A 22633-nucleotide genomic window follows, 5' to 3' on the forward strand; every position below is an offset into this window, starting at 1 on the left:
GGCGACCCCATAATGCTTAGGGTTCTATTGTTTTTGATAGGGTCAACTACATTCATGGTCACTAAACTTTAAAAATATACATTACCATCATCAATTTTTTAATTCACTTTAATTTATTACCATCATTTTCATTAGCCGTCTTTAATAAAAACTGACATGGCAGGTTGAAGTCTTCTTGCCAAGAAAGCTTAAGGTTCTAAATTGAAAACCCTCCTAAAGATCAAGTTTCTAATGAACAAAACGGTCGTTAGTCAATCTCAACGGTGAAAAGACTCTTTTTTATCAAAACATTAACATAGTTTGGTTTCAAGTTGATCTCACTTTTGACAACAACAAATTAAAATGTTTTTACATTTTAGTTTTAATTAAGATTTGAAGGTTTTTCCGAAGAGTTTGAACTGAATGAAACAAAGAGATTAAGAAAATGAGTAGTTTGATGGTCCTTTCGACTATAAAAACTATCAAATGACGACGAAAGGAGTAACAATGACAGCTAGTTTTTTAAGGTTTTTAACATGACTAATCGGCCTCCATTAAAGGTTTAACGGCTCAATAACTAAAATAAAATTTATTCATAACGATAATGACTTCAATAAATGTTTTTCCGATTTCAATGACTAAAATAAAAGTACACTAAACCCTATATATAATGCATAATTTTCATTTCACCACCCCTTTAGCAATATCATGAGCTTGTAGAAAGTAGCATGAAAACATTATATCTATACATCAACCTTTTCCAGTAACATATAGGGACATCTGCAAATTGTAACAAATTAGTTGAATTTAAATTTTGATTTTTGACAGAAATAAAATCTATCTCAGTATGAACTGAGCATGCATATCACTGTTATGCAAATTACAATGATGAGAATACTCTGTTATTATTATTATCATTATTATTGATCATACTTTATGCAAATTTCCATGACACCCCCTATTCTGCTTATAATGGCAATAGAAACTTGGTCACTGGTTTTGTCAAATCTTGCTCTTTTATATGCATATATAAATTTAATTTCAAGCCGCCTCCCATGATCAATATTAGAACTTGAGAGATAAAATTCAAGACATGTAATCGATACATTATCTGTAAAATATTTTAATTTTATAATAACGTTTAAATACTGATATACAGTTTAATCCATAAACTTTAAGTTTTAAAATATTCAATACATTAGTGTCTAAATATTATCATATGTCTTAAATCTTAAACCCTAAACTTTAAACATTTAACCCTTAATCCATAGACCAACCATAAACACCCCAACTCTTAATATCACATACCATCCATTCAACTTTGCTTATGAAGATTTTATTAGAGAATATATATATACTCACTCCATATATATATATATATATATATTTATTCGATTATTATATTCAAATTCTAGTAATATATAATCTTCAAAACCGAGATGGCCACTTGAAGAAGGGGAATCAGTATGTTGACATTTTAACGCCATGGAAAGGAAATTCCTTTATGAATATAAAAATGAAACCCTAGCTTTTGTGAGTGAGATCAAACGTATATAGTACAAGCTAGTGGTTCCTTTTGTTTGAATTAAAAATAATATTGTGGTGATGCCCTTTGAATTGAATGGTGAGAATGAATTGGTGTTAAAGTGAGATGCATGTGATACCCCTATCATTGCACTGCTCCTCCTTTCGGCCTTGGGAATTTTCTCCGTTGTTGAAGGTGCCCTTACACGTTTAGCCTTTTCATCCATGGCTGTTTCAACTTTGTAGCCACTTGATTCAGCATGAAATTTCTTTTACGTTTTCATTAATAATCAATGATTGTACCCTCCATTTTCATTTTTAAACAATATTTTTTAACAGTCTATTTTGCTTTTTTATTTATAATTCGAGTTATATGAATTTTAAAAATAAAAAATATTAATATTATATTCAAGAAAACTCGTTAATGAGATGATGCACTATAATTTTAAGCAATGAAATAAGGGTTTAAAAGGAAAGGTGGCACTACGGAAATCTACATGTACTTGAACAGTTAAGTGTGTCGACATTCAGAGCACAATATATATATATATATATATAATTTATCATAAACTATTATCCTTTTAATTTGTTGTGTATAAATTATTGAATTTTAAATAAATAATGCGACGAAGATTTAACAATAAAATTGAATTAAAATAACTTTTCAATTGTGATTAAATTTTGATATATATTAAAACAGGGACTAATTACTCGAATTTCATAAAGTGAAAGATGAAATTCATATAGTTATTGCGGTGGATCCAAATGGGAGGGGAATTTCGATAAAGAAGAATGAAAGTGATGAACAGTAGGCCTAGTAAGCAACCGCGACTACTCGACGTCGAAATTGCGGTGGACACCGTTTTGGTGGGGGCGTCTTAGCTTTTCAACTGCCTTGGGGGTTGGTTGACACTCCAACTTGTACACACAAATGATTCAACTTGTTCATCTATATTGCTTTGTTTAATACAAACACTATATGCCACTGGGGCTTTCTTATCTTAATTGTGAAAAGGTGGGTCTCGTATTAACCAATAAGTTCTAAATCATAACAGTTACTTTTAATCATTTTCATATTAGGGTGGGATTCCCTTTTAACGGGCTAAAGGAATCGACCCATCAAGGGGAAAATATTGTTTAAAGATCAAATACATGAAATCCCATATAAATTAGTATTAAAAAATTTATTTCATGCATTGACCGTCTGTTAACACCTCCTTTCTCTCTCAGGTTGTGGAATCAATATTCATTAGGAGTAAAATCCCACTTTCTCTCCTCCTAAGTAGAGATTGTTTAAAAGAAAAATTAAAATTATAGGTTTAAGACAGATTTAATTGGACACTCGATATCAAATTACATCAACTGGATAATTACCAACTCTGACATTATATCTAAATATACTCATTGGTACTATATATATTGATCCAACTTGAACCAAAGCAATTCGAAATGACTCGACTTTTGAACTAATTTGATCCAAAGTGGTTACCTCTGAGCTATAAATTTCATGGTTTATGCTGTTGTAGTTGGCTTGGACTCCTTTAGCATCTAAGGTATCTATTAAACAGTAAAGAATGAATCTCTAGCAACAAATTTCTTCATTTTCTTGTGGCCACAAGAGGATCTAACAACTGTATATCCAACACTGTAAGATAAAAAAGAACAATATATCAAGTGATTCAAGAATTACTAACTAATGAATCGAGTATCTATACGTGGGAATTCGGCAACTGAATTTCAGTTTCTTTTGATCATATACATGTTCACCTGAATTAAGAAAAAGTAACATCCTGACCTTACAATTTAGTCAGCACAAAGTAGAACTTTCTTCTGATTCAGAGCTCTCATCCCACGGAGATTCGTATTCATTTGAATTATCTTTAACATAGGAATCCTCCGAAACTTCTGATTTTTCATAAACAGAAGCCTCGTGGTTTTCACCTTCTTGTGATTCGGATATCTCATCAGGTGAAGATTCATATGCATCAGAATTTCCGAAAACATAGGAATCCTCTGAAGCTTCTGATCTTTCATAAGTCGGAGCATCGTGACTTTCACTTTCCTTGCTTTGAACAATTTGAAGCACGAAATGCACTCCGTTGACCACGTCATAAACCATCAGTCCGATCCTACCACCAATCCAACTCCCCAAATGACTTCCCACAAGATAACCGACCCTCCCGAGCCTTTGCTCACCGAGAAAACCACCACCATAGGCACCGAACAATGTGCCTGTACCCCTTAGAAATCCTTCAGCAATCGTACCGCCATAGTATATAGCTTCGAAAAAGTCCCAACCAGAGGCAATAATAGGACCTATAATGCGCTTGGCTTGGCGTGTTGCCAACTTTGCCGCCTTTTTCCCTTCTGTTTGTGCTAGTTTCGCTGCTTCTTTAGCAGCCATGCCCTGCGACACTGCATCTTCTATCGCCCTCTCGATCGCGACATTCCTTGCTCTCTCAACATGAGTAGATCTAATGTTATAGAAATATAGCTTCACGCCCTCCTTTACCACGCAAGCTACGGAACCAGAGCCCATATCGAAGCAATTTAACAAAGTAAATTGACCACTTCGGGATGATGCCTCCTCTCCAACCAGCTGCCTACATTTTTCAGCTACAAGAACAAATAAAATTAAATTAATGTAAAAATTTTATACAACAGAGTAGACTAAGGCAAAAATAATGCAATTAAATGCGTGGAGAGCAGATAATGGCATAATCTCAGTATAAACCCTCAAATAACACATAAAACCCCAAGAGGAAAAAAGGGCCATTACCCAGTTTAGAGAACACCCAAATTATTCTATAAGAGTTACCAAACAAAAAAGAAGAATAACATAACTTGAATCCGCAATTAAGATCGAACTTTTATGATCCGCAACCCACGGTAATCAAATAAACAAAAAAAAAGGTAAATGAAACGTGAGTACCAAACAAGGACGGTTGGGAGGTTGTTTCCTTACCGGTAAAACTGAGGAGAATGACTCCGACGATGAAGCCCAAAAACTGAATTCTATTCATCTGGAACTCCATTGGTATCTGTTCGGTGAAAAGGTTTAATTTTTGGCCAAACCCTAAAAATTATTCCTGATTTGGGATTTAAACAGAGGACGATGAGATGGGATCAAAGTTCAAACAGATTATTCCTCAGAATACGGCTTAAGAAAGAAGAAAGGAAACTCATGAGGAATGATCAAAATATCTGAATTTGACGGGTCTCAACTAGTCAACTTAATTCGATTTTGTATTAATGTTTTTTTTCTTCAACTTTTGGTCTAGTGTAGGGTGTTAAAAGAAATAATCAGTATAACAATTATATTTAACATGTTAATTGACCAAATCATTCATGTTAAAATATTTTGGTTAACCGTATCGTCAAAAATAGTGATTTATCGTCAAAAATAGTGATTAATAATTAAGGTTACGATTATAAATTTTGATAAATAATTAATAGTTAATGATTAAATTTATAATTATATTGTTTAGGGATAATACTACTATAATTAGAAGTAAATTTTAGCCATATTCTTAAAATTTATATATATTTTAATAAAATTTCCACACAAATAATTTAATATATATTTTTATTATTTTTTATTTTTTTGAAAATACAAAACATACTTACACTAATATAATTATGTGTTTACTATTAAATATCAAGATATTGATAGATTTACATACTAACACATGTATAAGTATATGTTAAGTGTTACTCTTGTTTGTAGTATAAATCATGAAACTTTAAAATGCCCATGTTGTGTTATTTTTGAAAAATAATTGTAAATCGAATCATTAATAATGGTTAACTATTAACGATTAATCATTTCTTAACGATTAGTTTACAATTAGAAAAATCTCGTAACTATTATAATAGTTAACCGATCGTTTAGGTTAAACGATACGATTAACTATCCATGAATAACCCTAATTAGGGGTGGGATGACACATTTATATAATAGATAGATTCGGAGTGAAGTCATATTTAAGGTAAAAAAAACTACTGATTTGACTAGATATAAATTATTAAATTATTCTTTTACATTTATATAATATATTTAATGTTATAGGAATTTTTTTAATATTAAAATTAGTTTTTTAATTTTTTTAAAAATAGTAAATTATTATAAAATATATTATCTTAATCGTTTAAATTATGATGAATGATTATAAATATATTATTTTAATTATTTTAAAATATTAATATATTAAATTAGTTCGGATCGAAATTTTAATTTAAAACTTAAAACAAGTTCGGGACAGGAGAAAAATTAGTCATCACTTGAATGAAACATATCGAGTATAAGAACTATATCTTTGAGTTCGGTTCGAGAAGACAAAAAAAACACCCCACCCGACCCCACCCGACCCGTTTCCATCCCTAAATCTAGTTACGTGGCAAAAGTGCATTGAAGAGTGAATTAATAGCTTTGGAACAATTTGAGTGAGAATATCTATGAAGCCCATCGTTAATCATGCTCCAAATATTAGCCCAAATTTTGGGTCTACTTCTTTACTCAATATAACAATTGATTTATTTGGATGTAATAAAAAATTTTGCTTATTTGAAGTAAAATAATAAAACTGAATTATTTATTTATTTAAATTAAATTAATCATATTTAAATGACTAAAACCAACATATTATGTTTAAATTAATCTATTTGTCATTAGTAGTCTAAGATGATTACTAGATAATATTTATCGAAAGACTCTAAACTTTTTGACAATAAATACTCATACGCCCCTACAATAATCTCAAGGGATAACAATCATCCCTTTAACCATAAATTTATTTAATTTGTACTTAATTTAATATTTTAGATGATTGGGTAGGCACCTATAATTTATTCCAAAAATAATATTTTTAATATAATATTTAAATTATTTTTATTCATAAATTGAAAATTAATAAATATATTAAAACATTAAATCATTCAGAATCAATGGCGAGGATTTTATAGTGAAAAAAAAGAGACAACCCTCATAGTTTGATAGCGTAACTATAAAGAGTTCGTTAAGGCCTAATCATAATTAAAAAAATAGAGAATAACTAATCTATTTGTTAAACTCGATATTATGTGAGTGATTGATGCTTTAAATGATAACATGATTGATAATCATTTAATAGATGTATTAATTAAGGCTTACGTAACGTTCATAGATAAAAAGAAAACAAGTACACGAATTATTTAAAAAATTTAACTGAGAATCAATATGACATTCTAATAATTTTAGAGAAATCTTTGTATCCTTCTCCTACTGAAAATAGATACAAGGAGGGTAGACATTTTGCTATTATAATTTTATTTCTTTCTTTTCCGTTGTTATACAAAAAAATTAAAATAAAATCAACAATATATATATATATATATATATATAGTAATCCACGTGAGATATGTGCTGTAAATATTTCAAAAGAATTTTCTATTATAAATATAATATTTTTAATTTGTTTAAATATAAACATTATTTATTAGAATTATAAGAAAAACTGTTAAAATTTCTTTTTGCACGCGCGGAATTTGAACTAGATTGGTTTTATTTATTTTTATAATTAATTAATTTAATTTTTAAATAATAAAATGATCAAATAGATCGTTTAAAAAATCACGAAAATCACTCCAAGTCAGATTCTCACTATTTCAAGTAAAGTCGAACCCGTAGGCTTCTCTCAGTTCAACTTCATAACAGCCCTCTCAGTGGAGCTATACTTATTTTCTCTCTCTCTTCGATGAGTTCAGCCATGGCGATTCACAAACGATCCCCAAATTTTGTCACTCTGATTATCCTCTCTCTCGTCGCCCTTGCCTCTTCTGAAGTTTTCTTCGAAGAACGTTTCGAAGGTAAACTCTTTCTTTACTCATTTCTCTCCGTTTTCTATTACTAAATCTGTCCGTTGTATCCGAACCTTGAGATCAGCTTTTTTTTTTTTCATTTGAATCTGTTTTTTTAGATGTTTTAGCTTTCAATTTGATCTAATTTTGACTGACCGGTGATTATGTTTTATTTTGGCAGTCAAGTTGTTTTTATTTGTTTCTTTACTCAAATGCTTTATTACGTTTATAAATGCAATTAATTCGAGTAGATCAGCTGATAATCTGATTTCTTAAGTTGGTTCTACATTTTTTTTCTTAATTGAATCAGCGTTAGAGAAATGTAGCTTAAATGCGATAAGAAACGACATTGAATGTTACGGTTCCTAATGTTTCAATTCATTGTAGAGGATAAAGGAATGATGATTAATATATTATTCTGTGTTATTTATTTATTTGTTCCTTATTTTTCATTGATAATTGCGAGGCAGGTATTTAGCAATGTCAGAGGGAAATAGTTTAAAGTTATCCTTTTGAGCTGCATCTATAGATATCAGAGTAAAGCAAAACGTGTACCTATGTAGCGTACTTTGCTTGTTCTGTTAATTAGATTCTGTATTCCTTTCAACAAACAAGTGAGAACTTATGAAAAGGAAGCCGCCTTTGCTTTACTTGTACTTATTTTAGGTTTCGCTGTTTTTAAACAGCTTTGATTGCATGCTTTTTGTCTGATTTTGCTTTTCTATTGTTGTGAGACTTTAGATGGATGGGAAAGTCGGTGTGTAAAATCAGACTGGAAGAAAGATGAGAACATGGCAGGGGAATGGAATTACACTTCTGGAAAATGGAATGGAGATCCTAATGACAAAGGTAAGCTTCTGGAATTACTGTTAATTTGGCATAGATAAAGACTATTATTCAAGTTAGTTACTTATGACTCTGCATCTTGTACAGGTATTCAAACTAGCGAAGACTACAGGTTCTATGCTATTTCAGCTGAGTTCCCTGAAGTTAACAACAAGGGCAAGACCCTAGTCTTCCAATTTTCTGTGAAGCATGAGCAGAAGCTTGACTGTGGTGGTGGCTACATGAAGTTGCTCAGTGGTGTCATTGACCAGAAGAAATTTGGTGGTGAAACCCCATACAGGTTTTTTCATGCTCCTGTGATCTAAACTATTCACATCTCTAATAGATAATATCGTTAGATTTACTGATTTTTATCAAATGTTTGTTGGTTGTAGCATCATGTTTGGGCCTGATATCTGTGGCTACAGCACCAAGAAAGTACATGCTATTCTTACCTACAATGGGACAAACCACTTGATCAAAAAGGAAGTTCCTTGTGAGACTGACCAACTCACTCATGTCTATACATTCATTCTTCGTCCGGATGCTACGTACAGCATCCTTATTGATAATGTTGAGAAACAAACTGGTAGCTTGTACAGTGATTGGGATCTTCTCCCACCAAAGAAGATCAAGGATCCTGAGGCCAAGAAGGTAATTGGTCTTTTTTTTTGTTTGCTTTTTTCTCATCTGCATTTGGAGTACAACACTACAACTTGAATACTTTGCATGACGGGCAGCCTGAAGATTGGGATGACAAGGAATACATTGCTGATCCTGAAGACAAAAAGCCAGAGGTAATAACATTCTCTTATGCTACCTTATATGTACTGCCTGAAGATGCATAGGTAACTAACCGCTAGTGTTTTGATACTATAGGGTTATGATGACATTCCCAAAGAAATTACTGATCCCGATGCTAAGAAGGTAGTCATTTATTTCTTTATGGAATGCTTAGTATACCTTGTTTTGAACTAAAGTTTATTGATTAAAATCATTTACCCCAGCCTGAAGATTGGGATGATGGGGAAGATGGTGAATGGACAGCCCCAACAATTCCCAATCCTGAGTACAAAGGCCCATGGACGCCAAAGGTTTGTCAGATCCTTGCCTAATTGCAAAATATGGTTTGACTTTTGAGTTAGCAACTTGTAACAGCTCTTCCTCTATTTTCAGAAAATCAAGAACCCCAACTACAAGGGCAAGTGGAAGGCACCAAAGATTGACAACCCAGGTCTTTTGCTAAGCTCATTTCTGTTGTGCCTTTTTTTTCTTTTTATATTTAACGTCAAAATGTTTTAGTTTATTTATTCCTGTGCTTTTCCATGGTCCATAGATTTCAAGGACGACCCAGATCTCTATGTTTTCCCCAACTTGAAGTATGTTGGTATTGAGTTGTGGCAGGTACTCTTTTGTGTACTCCTATCCTATTATTATTCCGGTTCATTTTAGAAGTATATAAAGAGATAAATGTTTGTGTTTTGTCAGGTGAAATCTGGAACAATGTTCGACAACATCTTAGTTGCTGACGATGTAGAGTATGCCAAGAAACTAGCTGAAGAAACCTGGGGCAAGCAGAAGGATGTATGTAAATCTTTGTATCTTATGTTCTCATGTCATATTTGGCTGATGTTATTGGCTTTTGCAGGCTGAGAAGGCAGCATTTGAGGAGGCAGAGAAAAAGAGTGAGGAGGAGGTGTTTTTCTTGACTAGTGAAACATCCATCTAATTTCAGTATTGCTTGCACTTGTTGCTTTTCCTTTCTAATTAATGAAAACATGATCTCCAGGAATCAAAGGATGAGCCAGTTGATTCCGATGTAAGCATATGCAGCATCCCTTTTGAAAATATGATTGCTCTGTTTGCCGTTGTGTTGGTTATTATTATTATTGTGTTACCTGTTTTTCTAGGCTGAGGATGATGATGATGTCGATGATGCTGAAGGACATGAGGCTGATTCAGACGACGAGGCCAAGGAAGATGTACATGTAAGTAGTTATTCCGATTTATGAATCAATCTATCAAGTCTATTTTGTTTATTGATCAATGATTGTGCTTTGGTGCAGGATGAGCTGTAGGGCATGATCACTGCAATAATTCGCGGACAATTTGTTTTGGAGATAAAAACGCCTTTAGCACTCGTGAAAGTTTTCCAGTAGCCTAAAGAACTGTAGTTTTCGGGAGTTTTCTGTTAGAGGAAGAAGGAATTGAATGCTTCAGCAAAATGAAAACTGAAATTTGAATGATGCTTTTTATATGTTTTTAACTGTCTGAACAGCGAGATGCCTTTTCTTTTTGTTTATGGTCGCTAGATTTATCATTTATCCAGTAGTTTGAGCCATTCAAGTTCCGAACTTTGTCAGCTGCATGTTTCCAAAGATTGCCAAACCAAATATCTAACCAAGTTTTTGAAAATGAATGAATAAATAAATAAAACACCGCAATACACGCATAAACAAGCAGCCACAGTAACAGTATTTGTTTGCTGCATCTCAAAGTTGATCCTTGCATAACATATTACTTCAAAATAATGTCGTTTTAGTATCCTTGCATAAAATTAAATTTATATTAAAATGATTGTTAGAAATAATACAATAATGATCTAATAATAGTTAATCATTAAAAATATTGTCGTAAAGATATATTAATCTGAAATAAAAAAAAGTCGTTCAGATGACGTGTAGCTTTCGGAGGCTTCAAGAGAAATCCAGAAGATAATAGGCCGAGGAGGACATGACTGCCTCAAAGTGATCTTGTGAGGAGGACATGACTGCATGATGCTGACTTCGGAGGAAATTTTATAAAATAATTCAAACCTGAATTGAATTGATAGTTGAATTTGTTGAGATCTGCATAAATTGAAAGTTATATAATAAAAAGGTTAATATTCAAAACTGACAGAAAATTGCTAAAATTTATTATTTAAAATTGAATGGTTTAATTATTATTTTTCTAATTTAATGACCAAATAAGAGTGATTAAATTTTTCATGGTATGAAAGTAAAGGCTGGGGAGCCTGTTAACAGCATGCTTTGTGCAGCTTGGGGCATTAATGGTTCGGTTATATAGGGAGGGGTTTGGTTTGGTTTGTTGCTGTGTTTTTTTTTTCCTTTTTGGTCTTTGAGTATACAGGGTTTCTTTTGTACAGGTTGATTTAGATTGGTAGTGGTGTTTTTGTATTGGATTTCTTTGAGCTTTTGAGTTGAAATGCAGGTACAAATTCATCTAAAAGGAAGAGTGATGAAATTTTTAGTTTATCAAATAAAACCCACAAGTGAAGAAATATTAAATAAGAGAGCAGTTATTAGAATCTAAACTGGAGTGATGGTAAGCTTAACCAACTTAACAGTGACTTCAATAGAACTACCCCCATTTCACATGAAGACGTGTTGTTTTTGGACAGTCAAATCTGACGTGAAAACTAAGATGTACATAATGCAGTATCTGGATGAGACTATACGTTGCACAGTTAAGTTTGATATATTCTATTCTCTTTGTGGATGTGTAGCCTAGTTTAATCTTCTGCCCACTGCATTTATCATATATCTTTAATATCCATTGTCAGGATTTTGAAATGTGCAATTCCAGTTCCTCACTAATTTTCCTATCCTCCAAACAATCTTCACTTGATGCAGCTGAGTTAGTAGAGCATAATGTATTGTCATTTTCCCATTAGAAACCAGAAGAGGCAGTGATCAGAAAACCGTGATGAGCTTGAATGAAGTTGCAGAGGAATGGAAGAGTCATTGGCGACAAAGGCTGCAACCTTTTTGGCTCACGTCACTGCTTACTGGCTCTGCCCCGGTGATGGCAATTCATGTGATTTTTATTATTATTGTTTCCGTTGGTTAGAAACAGACAAATAGTTGCCACTTGGTGTAAAGCTGTTGACTTTTCAGTGTCTTCGGTTTAACTTTAAATAGCATTTACACAGGTGCCTCCTATTTGTTCTGAATTATACTTTTGTATGTATACGTTAGAAATTGAGATTGCGCCATTGAATTCAGGAGACCACTGCCAATTGCCCCCCAAGGGTTAGGGCTGGGTAAACCACTACATTGGGCAGCTCACTTCCACCCCCCTCCCCCCGATTTTGATTCAAAAATCAAAATTTGTCACGTGATCCGACTCATCCGAGTATTTGATGATATTTTATTTATCTTTATTCTTCGGATGAAAATTTATTTTCATATAATACTAATATCTTTTTTTTTATTTTTATTCGATAGGATATGAGAATAATTAAAAATACATATATGGAGGTATTATGACAATCATTTTTAAATATATAGAGATATTCTAGACTCTATTCTAATCTGACATTCTATTTCACATAACTCTCTCGAACTCAATTTTTTTATAAAAAAAATCGAACTTATAAAATCAAATAAAATATCATAAGAAAAATATTTTGATAATCAATTTTATATTTAAGATGTTGTTAATATATTAAATAATACTTCAAAGATAATTGTATATAACTAGAGTTTGATAAAGGGAGTGAGTGAGACAGTTGTCCCTTAAAATTTTTATATTAATATATATTTTAGATATTTTCTTTATGTTTTCAATTGATAATATATTTTTATTTCTATAATTTTATAGATTTACCCCTTTTAAAAATTTAGAAATTCATATCCGAACCTAAGATCATACATAAATCCTTGTACGTATCACTAATCTATCTCCTCTCGCATGATTAAGTGCTAAGTGCACATTGGTGAGTGAGAAAGATGAAAACCCAGATATAGAAGAAGCCAAAATCGCTTGAAATTATTTGCATGCGCTACCCAAATCTAGTCATTATCGCTTAATCTCAAACCTTTTATGTCAATGTGTACCAACAAGTACGGCCCACTCAATCCTTTCTAACCATACAATTTTGATTTAATATTTTTTTCATGATCTTCATTTAATTTCTTAACACCAAAATATATCATTAATCAGATTTCATTTTCAATGTTGATGTCACAATCCATATCTTTTGTAAATCCCAACAAACCCAGATCTCATGCAGTATTAACGAAGAAGCAAAGGCATCATGTGAAAGTTGAATAAGGAAATGGACAGGTTAGGCCATATGTGGTGTGTGATCTTATTCCTTCAATAATCCAACAGAAGAAGAAGAAGAATAGAACAGTGTTAATCATTAATCTTTGCAACATTTTTCAGAATATTTTTATAAGTTCATAAAAAATGATGTTTCACAATTTCCCAGGGACCTTAATTAACTTGATTCAATGCTCTAGCTAGACCATTCATGGCTCTATAACCCTTTGAACTGAACCCCAAGCAGCCGAGCAAGCCTTGCCTGTAAGGCAAATATGTCTTCTTCCTTAACTCTTCAGCTTGTGCTCTATTTGCAGTGTAAAGCAACTCGTGTGGCGATGGTGGAACCCTCTTTTTACCTATCCCATTCATCGGCTTCTTCTTCGATTCTCCGCCACCGGCTTTTGGCTTCTTTCCCTTTGCCGGATAAAATGAAATCTTTGACCATAATTTATAATAATTGATGTTGCTTCTTCCTTCATTTTTAGTCCTTAGAAAATCTTTGAGGAAAACCCATCTCTTTGAGCTTCTCACAGCTTTGTCGGTGTCAGCTTTGCCGTTTAAATCTTCGTTTGTGTCAGTTCTTAAAGGGGACATGGATCTTGTTCTTCTTCTTAGACTCGACGATTTATGATCTCTCCCCCTTAAATTTTCTTCTTCGCCGTCTTCGTGTTCGAGATCCAGCAATGGAGTTAATGCCTGAGGCCTTTCCAAATGAGTGGACAGCTTCATCGGTCTGATCTTTCCGTTTAAGAAAAGCTCATCGGCCGAACTCATGGATCCCGTTTGACCCGGACCCGATGACCCGAACCTTGCGGAGAACTCGAAATCAGGAGAAGAGGGCTGTGTTGTAGACAATGACACCATCGAAGAACCGAGTGAAGATGTCATTGCGAAATGCATGGGGCTAGCTGGTGCACTGTAAAAGAACCCGCCATTGATGAAGCCGGGTCCGGGTCTAGGCGCCCGGCCTGGGCTGGAAGGTGCACTGCCATAGGGTGTGGAGCTGGTGCTTTCTAAGTAGTCTTCTGGGAAAACTTGGGCGTTTGGGGTTTGGGACTCCATTGTCGTTTGTCGACGGAATGAGATAGAAAGTGAATGCATTTGTTCATCCATGGGGTGCTTTATAAGCTGCCGAATACCCCCAATTTCGACTATCTTTTTCTGCTTGTCCCTAATGAATTATAATCACTCCGCTAAAATATTAATTTACTAGTCCCTCAACTAAAATTATGGTTCTGCTCTATATGCCATGTTCAAATTTAACATCTACATTATATATTTTATTCTAAATATTTATCGTTATTAACTAGTTTAAATAATAATTATTTTAATTATAATCTTATTTTCTATTCCTTTCTTAAAATTAATATTTTTAACTAAGTTGACATCCGTTTAATCAATATCATTAATTCAATAAAATGTAATAAACAATACAAATAAATAGTAATGTTAATATTTAAACTACGTACCAAATTATAAAAAAATATCACATTAATGTAAATATTTTTATTTAATTATATATATCTGATTGATTAAATAATTAATTCGAACTAAATATTATAAATACTTATTATAGTAACAGCCATCTAACCCTAATTTATCACATTTATAACATTAAAAGTTCCTATGACCTAGCCAATGTTTCATCCCGTCGCAACAGCTGTTTCCCGAGTTCCAAACAAGATAGTTCACAACCGTGAATCTAACATTTAATAGTGGAAGTATATAGTGAAGTGGCATTGATTGAATTCCACACATTCCCCCTCCCTTCTCAAATTATTTTGAATTTCAATTTCACCCAGAAATTATAACGCAATCAATAATCCCATGCTTATAAGTGTGAATGGTGGTATGAATGTCAAATTGAAAATAAACACAAATAATAAATTATAAATGTGTTCTGCCAGATATACCACCTAATTAATTAATAATCATCGTTACAATATAACTATTGACTGTGATTAAACTAAAGGTGAGAAGGATTAACATGCTAATTTACAGGATTAAGATACTAATCACGGTTAACAATTTCCTTTAAAATAATTTAAAATGTTAAAATTTAAGATTTCCACGTGCTAATATGTGAACATTTCAGATCTTTTTGATTGTTTCAGTTGTATGTATCCAAGAAAGAAGAATATTGGTAGCCACTAGCCAACCCAGCAATAGGAAATATAGAGCGGTCAGTCAAGGCTTAACAGCTGCACATAAATATGATTAAGGCAGTTTTCTGGTGAAAGTGTCTACTAGGTCCCTCTATTATAGAGACTATATCAATTTAGTTTGGCCACTATTAAATTTATCAACTTAGTCTATATATGTATGCATCTATATATTGTTCGTGAGAATAAGTTTGACTCGTTGACAGTTCATCTCCTATGGTTTGGCGGAAAGTCGTAGTTGGTGAGAGAACAACTATTAGCATAGTGTTTGGAGGAAGGATAAAGTGGATTATCACGAGGAATAAAAAAAAAGAGTTTATCAATTATAGATGATTGATCCATTCTTCTCGTCTTGATTGGAGGTATTTATAGTGGACTTTAGTGCATGTGGTAGCCATAGGATTATTACAATTATTTGTAGGCTAACAGGTCATATGAATTTGATCATCATACTTCGAATTTCCTTATGGCACATCATGTGAGCTTGCCATAAGTCTTGTCTATGATTGCAGTTAACTAGAAGTCTATATAGTATTAATGTAGGCTAATCAGAGGCTTTGGCGGATAGAGAGCTAAAAAAAATTTATGAGTCCGATCTGACAAAGGCTCGAAAATTTTCAGATTCTGTATCCAAAAATATAAAATAAAGAAATGGACGAGAACAAGAAAAGATCCATAAAAAAATTTAATGGGAACCACCAAGAGAAAGGTTATCTCGGAAGAGCCTTACAGCAATGTATGAAATAAAGAAATTGCATTTTCCGCTGCTTCAAATGCTTCCCATATTTAGTGTTGATGTATATTTGGACAAGGTCATCCACCATCATATACCCCGACACCCATGCCTGTCCAGCCCAACATCTCTTTGCACAACCTCTTCTGCCACCAACCAACCCTTTTTCTTTGCACCAATTTTTCCCCAACTAACCCATCCTTTGCATGTTCCAACCAAAACTTGCCCACACCTTATCTCCCTCACATACTCAACCAAAAGCTTTTGTCCAACCTTGTTTTCACGTTCAACTTCATTGGAACCATTCATCCTCATAACCTCTTCAAGAGTTTAAAGCAGGCAAAGGCTGTCCATGATCCGATCCCTTGTCATCAGTAGCCAACATCTATTGCAATTTCTACAGTAGGAAGATCATCATTCACGGTAGGAATCATCCTGGGTTGGGTTTTTTGTTCATTCGAATCCGACCCTTCAATTAAATCCCTCCACCTATACTCGATCTTGGTTTAGGAGGATTCCACTCAACTCTTAGATAAAATAAGAACTTAATTGAAAAAATATAATATATAAAGAGATATTATTACAATTATCCTTAAATATATAAGAGATAATTATAATAATATATCAAAATAAAAATTTTATTCTAATTCCTAAACTAAGTCTTATCTAAATCAAATGGGTCAAATTAAAATCAAATTATAATTACAGATTTTAATCCAACAATAAATCCCTATTCACATGCCACTTCTTTATAAGAATGAAAAGATCCTTTGCATTATCAGATGCTACTGAGCTTGAGTTTATGATCACCTTGTTCATATTCTTATTCTGTCTAATTCTGTCATTTAGAGTCCTAGTCTTTGTACGGGAACTTTTGCTGTGCGGCGCTTAAAAAATGTTAAAAACGGCGTGATCGGTTAAAGAAGTGACCGGTTAAAATTTAGACCGGTTATGTTATATCATTTAACCATAAATATTATTAAACACAATAACATATTAGGTAGCACTTATATAATAAAATAGATTTTAACCGAAAATATTATCAAGTACAATACATATTAGGTAGCGCTTATATAATGTAATAAGTAGCGCTTATATTTATCTAGTTTCTCATAAAACCGGTAAATTTCAACCAGTTACATTGTAAATTGATCTATTACATTATAATTACCGGTTTCGATGTTTTTGGGATCGATACAATTTTAAATGTATCGACACTTTATGCGTGCACCTGTTTGTGCTTTCATTTTGGAAAAAAAACATCAACATATTTAAAGAGTGTCGATACATAATGTAGACATATTTGCTAATTAACCGATATATTTTTACAGGTTACATTGTAACCTATTACATTGTAACCTCGTCTGGACAAATGTATCGACACAAATTTAAAAAGTGTTGATACTTTATGTTGACATATTCTCTCATTAACCCGGTATATTTCTACCAGTTATATTGTAAATGTATCGACACTTTATGCGTGCATGTCGTTTGGCCATTCATTCTAGACAATAAGTATCGACACAAATTCTAATAGCGTCGATACATTATGTTGACCTATTTTATAATTAACTGGTATATGTATAATGGTTACATTGTTAATTTACCTATTACATTATAATTATTTGTTTCGATGTTTTTGGGGTCGATACTTTTGGAAAATGTATCGACACATATGTTTACATATGTATCGAAACAAATCTTTGTGTTTACTAATTTTGTCATTAAAAAAAGTATACTTTTACCACCTGCATTGTAATTTTACCTATTACTTTAAAGTTATTGAATTTTTTAGTTATTGTACATACCTGAATATGTCTTGCAAATTTAATGTTGTACCCACCCTTCAACTACCACTACCAATACCACATCTTATTGAAAGTACCACTGAAACATGTTGTTCAATGAACCTTTATTTACATCTCCATCAACTCCTGTTGGGACCATTGAAATTGCACAACAAATTTTTTCCATGGATCATACTGATACAGACAATGTTAAGCCAATCGAGGAATTCCATGAAGTACATAATGTTGATGAATCTGACATATTGGTTGGTAAGCTCTTCTATTAACGTGATCAAGCTTGGTACTTTTACAAGGGATTCGCACGGGAACATGGGTTTAGTGCACGTCAGGGAACAACACGACTTGACATGGAAGGGAATGTGAAGACACAAGAATTTTGTTGTTTGAAAGAAGGGTTTCGAGTATCAAAAGTCAATACCGTTGATCGTCAACGTGCTCATACGCCATTCACAAGAACAAGATGCAAGGCTAGAGTCGTAGTTACAGTAACAAATACAAACGATCAGTGGGTTATAAATAAGTCTTATCAGAAACATAATCATACATTGTGCACACCTGCTATGACACCATTTATGCGTTCTAATAGAGCTGTAAGTAAGGCTGATATCGATGAGGCAACAACATTGAAAGAGATCGGTGTTGGCACATCACAAGTAATGAACTATTTAACGCAGTAGGCAGGGGGCTATCATAATGTTGGATTTACACATAAAGACCTCTACAATGCACTTCGAAGAGGTAAAGCAAAGGAAATCGTCAATGGGGATGTGAATGCACTTATTGCTTACTTTGATTATAAGAAACATGATGATCCTGGGTTTTTTGTGACATACTCGGTAGATGAATCAGGGGCGTTGCATAATCTTATTTGGTCAGATTCTACATCGAGATCAGATTACATATGCTTCAGTGATGTAATTGCGTTCGACACAACGTACAAAGATAATTTGTATGGTCGATCAATTATGCCTATTGTCGATGTTAATCATCACCATAACACAATTGTGTTTGCTACTGCTATAATCGTTGACGAGACGTCTCAATCTTTCGAGTGGGTGCTACGAATTTTTTACAAGCCATGATGAACAAATCGCCTATTTCAGTTGTCACCGATGGGGATAGGGCAATGCAGAGGGCTATCAAATCTGTTATCCCTAATGCTAAGCACAAATTATGTTCTTGGCATCTTTCTCGCAATGCACAAGCTAACATTGGTAACCCAAAATTTACAGCAGCATTCTCAAAATGCATGGCTTCCTGGTGGATAACCAACGAATTTGATATTCAATGGCATTCAATTATTTCAGAATTCAACGTCGAAAAGCATTATGGGTGATTGAGAAGGGAAATACTCGGCACTTATGGGCACAAACATATCTAACCAGTCATTTCTTTGCTAATATTTTCTCAACACAAAGGTACGAGTCTATGGATGCTTCACTCACAATTGCACTGAAACACAAGAAGACATATTTAGATGTTGTTTGTGCAATTGAAGATGAAATTAGTAGAATACGTCTGAACGAGTTGAAAGCGGATTACTTAAGTTCCTAGACGAAGCCCTTCCAGATCACAAAACTGGTTGAATTTGAAAATAATGCTTATGAGATTTTTACGCGCTAATCTTTTCATGCGTTCCAAGAAGAACTTCAACTGGAGATATTGTACCGGATTCAGGAAGAGATGAGATGAAAAAACTAACAGAAGAATTTGAGAACTCATTTGGTTTGAATGATTAAGTCAATCAAAGCAGTGTATTAAACAACGTTCATGACCCTCAACGAAAACAACGCAAGCGAAAAGAAGTAACAAAGAACAAGGTCGAGAAGAAAATTAGGCGATGTGGGTTCTGCAACGGTGAGGGACATAACAAACTAACATGTCCTCAAGTCAAGATGGGTTTGAATACAAGCACGCAACCTACTTCAACTGATTTTTTGAAGACGGAATGGAATAGTCATTCAGTCCAACACATGATGTTAGAGACATTTGGAATAATGCAGACAACGATCTCCATATATCATAAGTATCAACATGACTCCTACTGTGTATAAGAAACATGTACAACAACTTATTGTTATTGCTAACTTTTCTCATCTCATACATAATTACATTTACATTCAAATTGTTAGTACGTTAAGTATTGTAAACCACAACATTCAATCTACGACTTTTAACAATTTAACCGCAAACTTATTTTTAACTCCACATACAAAATCACCAGTTGCCCCTCTAGAACCGATCGTTTCCATCCGCCATCAACTTCAGATTATCCAGGTTAATCATGTTGACTACATAGCCAATAAAACATGGGGGTCCAAATGGTAAGCTAGGAATTGGTAAGGCAAGCTTCTTTTTGGGTTTAGGGACTGAATCCCTCCAACGTAAGGAGTTCATGTTTGAACATTACAACTATATTCGTATAAAATTAAAAACAATTCTTCAATAATGGAATACAACTATTATATGTAATGTTCAATCATGTACTTCTTACGTTGTAGGGATTCAGTCCCTAAACCCTCAAATAAAGCTTGTCTTACCAATTCCTATCTTACCATTTGGACCATGAAAGAGTATTTTAATGGCTATGCAGTCAACATGATTATGAGTTTCCTTTATCATTTTGCATTCAGTTAGACTGTAGAGATTTGAAATTTGTAATCAATTAAAAGTTCTTAAACACTTGAATCCACTTACCATTTCAAGAACAATTACATGAATACATTGATACTTATTGGTCGCTTTCGATTTTCTTCAATGTTGATACACTGGGGATCCATTTGAAGGTCGTCACCATCGGAGTGGAAGAGTTCTCTGCCTTTAGGGTTTTTCGATTTGAGTTTTGTATATAAATAATGAAGGGAAAAAACACGTGTACTTTTAAAAAGTGTCGACACATTATGTTGACCTATTTTCTATTTACACCGGTAAATTTCAACCGGTTACATTGTAAATTGACCTATTACATTATAATTTCCGGTCTCGATATTTTTGGGTCGATACTTTTTATAAATGTATCGACATTTTATGCGTGGATATCGTTTGGCATTCATTATGAACAAAAAGTATCGACACAAATATATACAGTGTCGATACATTATGTAGACATATTTTCTCATAAAACTGGTAAATTTAAACCGGTTACATTGTAAAATGACATATTACATTATAATTATGGGTTTCGATGTTTTTGGGATCGACATTTTTTCGTGCACTTGGTTTGGAAAATACATTCTGGACAAAAAGTATCGACACTTGTTTGATTTGTGTCGACACTTTATGTATACTTGTTTTCTCATAAATCGGTGTATTTAGGCCGGTTACATTGTTATTTTACCTATTACATTATAATTATGTGTTTTGATGTTTTTGGGATGGACACTTGTTATAAATGTATCGACACTTTTTCGTGCACTTGGTTTGGAAAATACATTCTGGACAAAAAGTATCGACACTTGTTGGATTTGTGTCGATACTTTATGTATACATATTTTCTCAAAAATCGGTATATTTAGACCGGTTACATTGTTAGTTTATCTATTACATTATAATTATATGTTTCGATGATTTTAGTATCAACACTTGTTATAAATGTATCGACATATTGTCGTGCATTTTGTTTGGAAAATATATTTGGACAAAAAGTATCGACACTTGTTGAATTTGTGTCGAAACTTTATGTATACATGTTTTCTCATAAACCGGTGTATTTAGGTCGGTTGCATTGTTATTTTACATATTACATTATATCTTTGTGTTTCGATATTTTTAGTATTGACAATTGTTATAAATGTATCGACACTTTGTCGAGCACTTGGTTTGAAAAAATACATTATGGACAAAAAGTATCGACACTTGTTGAATTTGTGTTGATACTTTATGTATACATATTTTCTCAAAAACCGGTATATTTAGACCGGTTACATTGTTAATTTACCTATTACATTATAATTATTTGTTTCGATGATTTTGAGATCGATACTTGTTATAAATGTATCGACACTTTTTTCGTGCACTTGGTTTAAAAATACATTATGGACAACATGTATTGACACGAATTAATAAAGCAATTCATTATGCACATTATCACTAGTGTTGATATTTGAAAAAGATAAGTTGTTACCTTAGGAATAGAATTTGATGTTATCTCCCGATGCATCCATTGAGCAAGTTGTTTTTTGGATGGATGGAATTTCGGTTTAGGGCTAATATTTATAGTGGAGCCGAAATTTACATTTAAATTCAAACTCAAATTGAAATTTAAATTCAAACTCTAATTATAAATGAAATGAAAATGAAATGCAATGTTAAATTGAACATGAAAGTGCATAATTGATTCATTCTGTTTAATTAACATGCATTATGAACCATAAAGCGAGTAAAATACAATATTGATTCAGTACAAAGCTGAGTTGTGAATTGATAGGGTTGTCACACTTGTCACATGGAAGAGATAGATAGACTCGTCCGAATAGAATATTTAATGTATAAGTCACATGTTATAATATAATATTTATATTAAAATACATAGTTATTGTGTTATATGATTAAGTTTTTTTGGATGGAATGAAAATACACACACAATATAATCAAACCAAATCATACATTCACAACAAATTTATAGATAACAATGTTCAAATAATGTACCTATAACGAAATTAATCCGATGAAAAAGGGTTATCGCTAACGAAGTCTGGAACATTAGGCGCCTTCAA

At 32.9% G+C, this 22633-nt stretch overlaps 3 protein-coding genes across 5 annotated transcripts; 1 reads left to right on the forward strand and 2 right to left on the reverse strand.

The window, feature by feature from the left end:
* Positions 1 to 3029: 3029 nt before the first annotated feature.
* Positions 3030 to 4620, reverse strand: LOC120117722. Of its 2 annotated transcripts, XM_039137959.1 has the most exons (3): positions 4469 to 4620; positions 3304 to 4119; positions 3030 to 3148 (listed from the first exon to the last, which is right to left on the reverse strand). In XM_039137959.1, the coding sequence occupies exons 1-2, from the start codon at positions 4536 to 4538 to the stop codon at positions 3311 to 3313; spliced, it is 879 nt and encodes a 292-aa protein (XP_038993890.1). In that variant the 5' UTR covers positions 4539 to 4620; the 3' UTR covers positions 3030 to 3148; positions 3304 to 3310. The 2 variants fall into 2 exon arrangements, with proteins under 2 accessions (XP_038993890.1, XP_038993891.1); XM_039137960.1 differs by lacking the exon at positions 3030 to 3148 and having other exon boundaries at positions 3278 to 4119.
* A 2561-nt stretch (positions 4621 to 7181) lies between these two features.
* Positions 7182 to 10290, forward strand: LOC120117723 (calreticulin-like). 2 transcript variants are annotated; one of them, XM_039137961.1, is made up of 14 exons: positions 7182 to 7347; positions 8080 to 8187; positions 8272 to 8464; positions 8559 to 8817; positions 8904 to 8960; positions 9043 to 9090; positions 9171 to 9257; positions 9340 to 9397; positions 9500 to 9567; positions 9652 to 9747; positions 9812 to 9859; positions 9953 to 9982; positions 10074 to 10151; positions 10230 to 10290. In XM_039137961.1, exons 1-14 carry the CDS (start codon positions 7236 to 7238, stop codon positions 10239 to 10241), a joined length of 1254 nt encoding a protein of 417 aa, XP_038993892.1. In that variant the 5' UTR covers positions 7182 to 7235; the 3' UTR covers positions 10242 to 10290. The 2 variants fall into 2 exon arrangements, with proteins under 2 accessions (XP_038993892.1, XP_038993893.1); XM_039137962.1 differs by lacking the exons at positions 8904 to 8960; positions 9043 to 9090.
* Positions 10291 to 13371: 3081 nt separating this feature from the next.
* LOC120117830 lies at positions 13372 to 14277 on the reverse strand. The gene has a single exon (XM_039138026.1). The coding sequence runs from the start codon at positions 14275 to 14277 to the stop codon at positions 13387 to 13389; it is 891 nt and encodes a 296-aa protein (XP_038993957.1). The 3' UTR covers positions 13372 to 13386.
* Between the last annotated feature and the right edge of the window lie 8356 nt (positions 14278 to 22633).

Source organism: Hibiscus syriacus, unplaced genomic scaffold, assembly GCF_006381635.1.
Source record: "Hibiscus syriacus cultivar Baekdansim isolate YM2019G1 unplaced genomic scaffold, ASM638163v2 tig00110321_pilon, whole genome shotgun sequence".
NCBI lineage: Eukaryota > Viridiplantae > Streptophyta > Magnoliopsida > Malvales > Malvaceae > Hibiscus > Hibiscus syriacus.

Coding starts and splice junctions, on each gene's coding strand:
- LOC120117722 (XM_039137959.1), bottom strand. CDS start 4,538: ATGGAGTTCCAGATGAATAGAATTCAGTTTTTGGGCTTCATCGTCGGA. Junction 4,120..4,468: donor CATTCTCCTCAGTTTTACCG/GTAAGGAAACAA, acceptor TTGTTCTTGTAG/CTGAAAAATGTAGGCAGCTG.
- LOC120117723 (XM_039137961.1), top strand. CDS start 7,236: ATGAGTTCAGCCATGGCGATTCACAAACGATCCCCAAATTTTGTCACT. Junction 9,398..9,499: donor ACCAAAGATTGACAACCCAG/GTCTTTTGCTAA, acceptor CATGGTCCATAG/ATTTCAAGGACGACCCAGAT. Junction 9,568..9,651: donor TTGGTATTGAGTTGTGGCAG/GTACTCTTTTGT, acceptor GTGTTTTGTCAG/GTGAAATCTGGAACAATGTT.
- LOC120117830 (XM_039138026.1), bottom strand. CDS start 14,277: ATGGAGTCCCAAACCCCAAACGCCCAAGTTTTCCCAGAAGACTACTTA.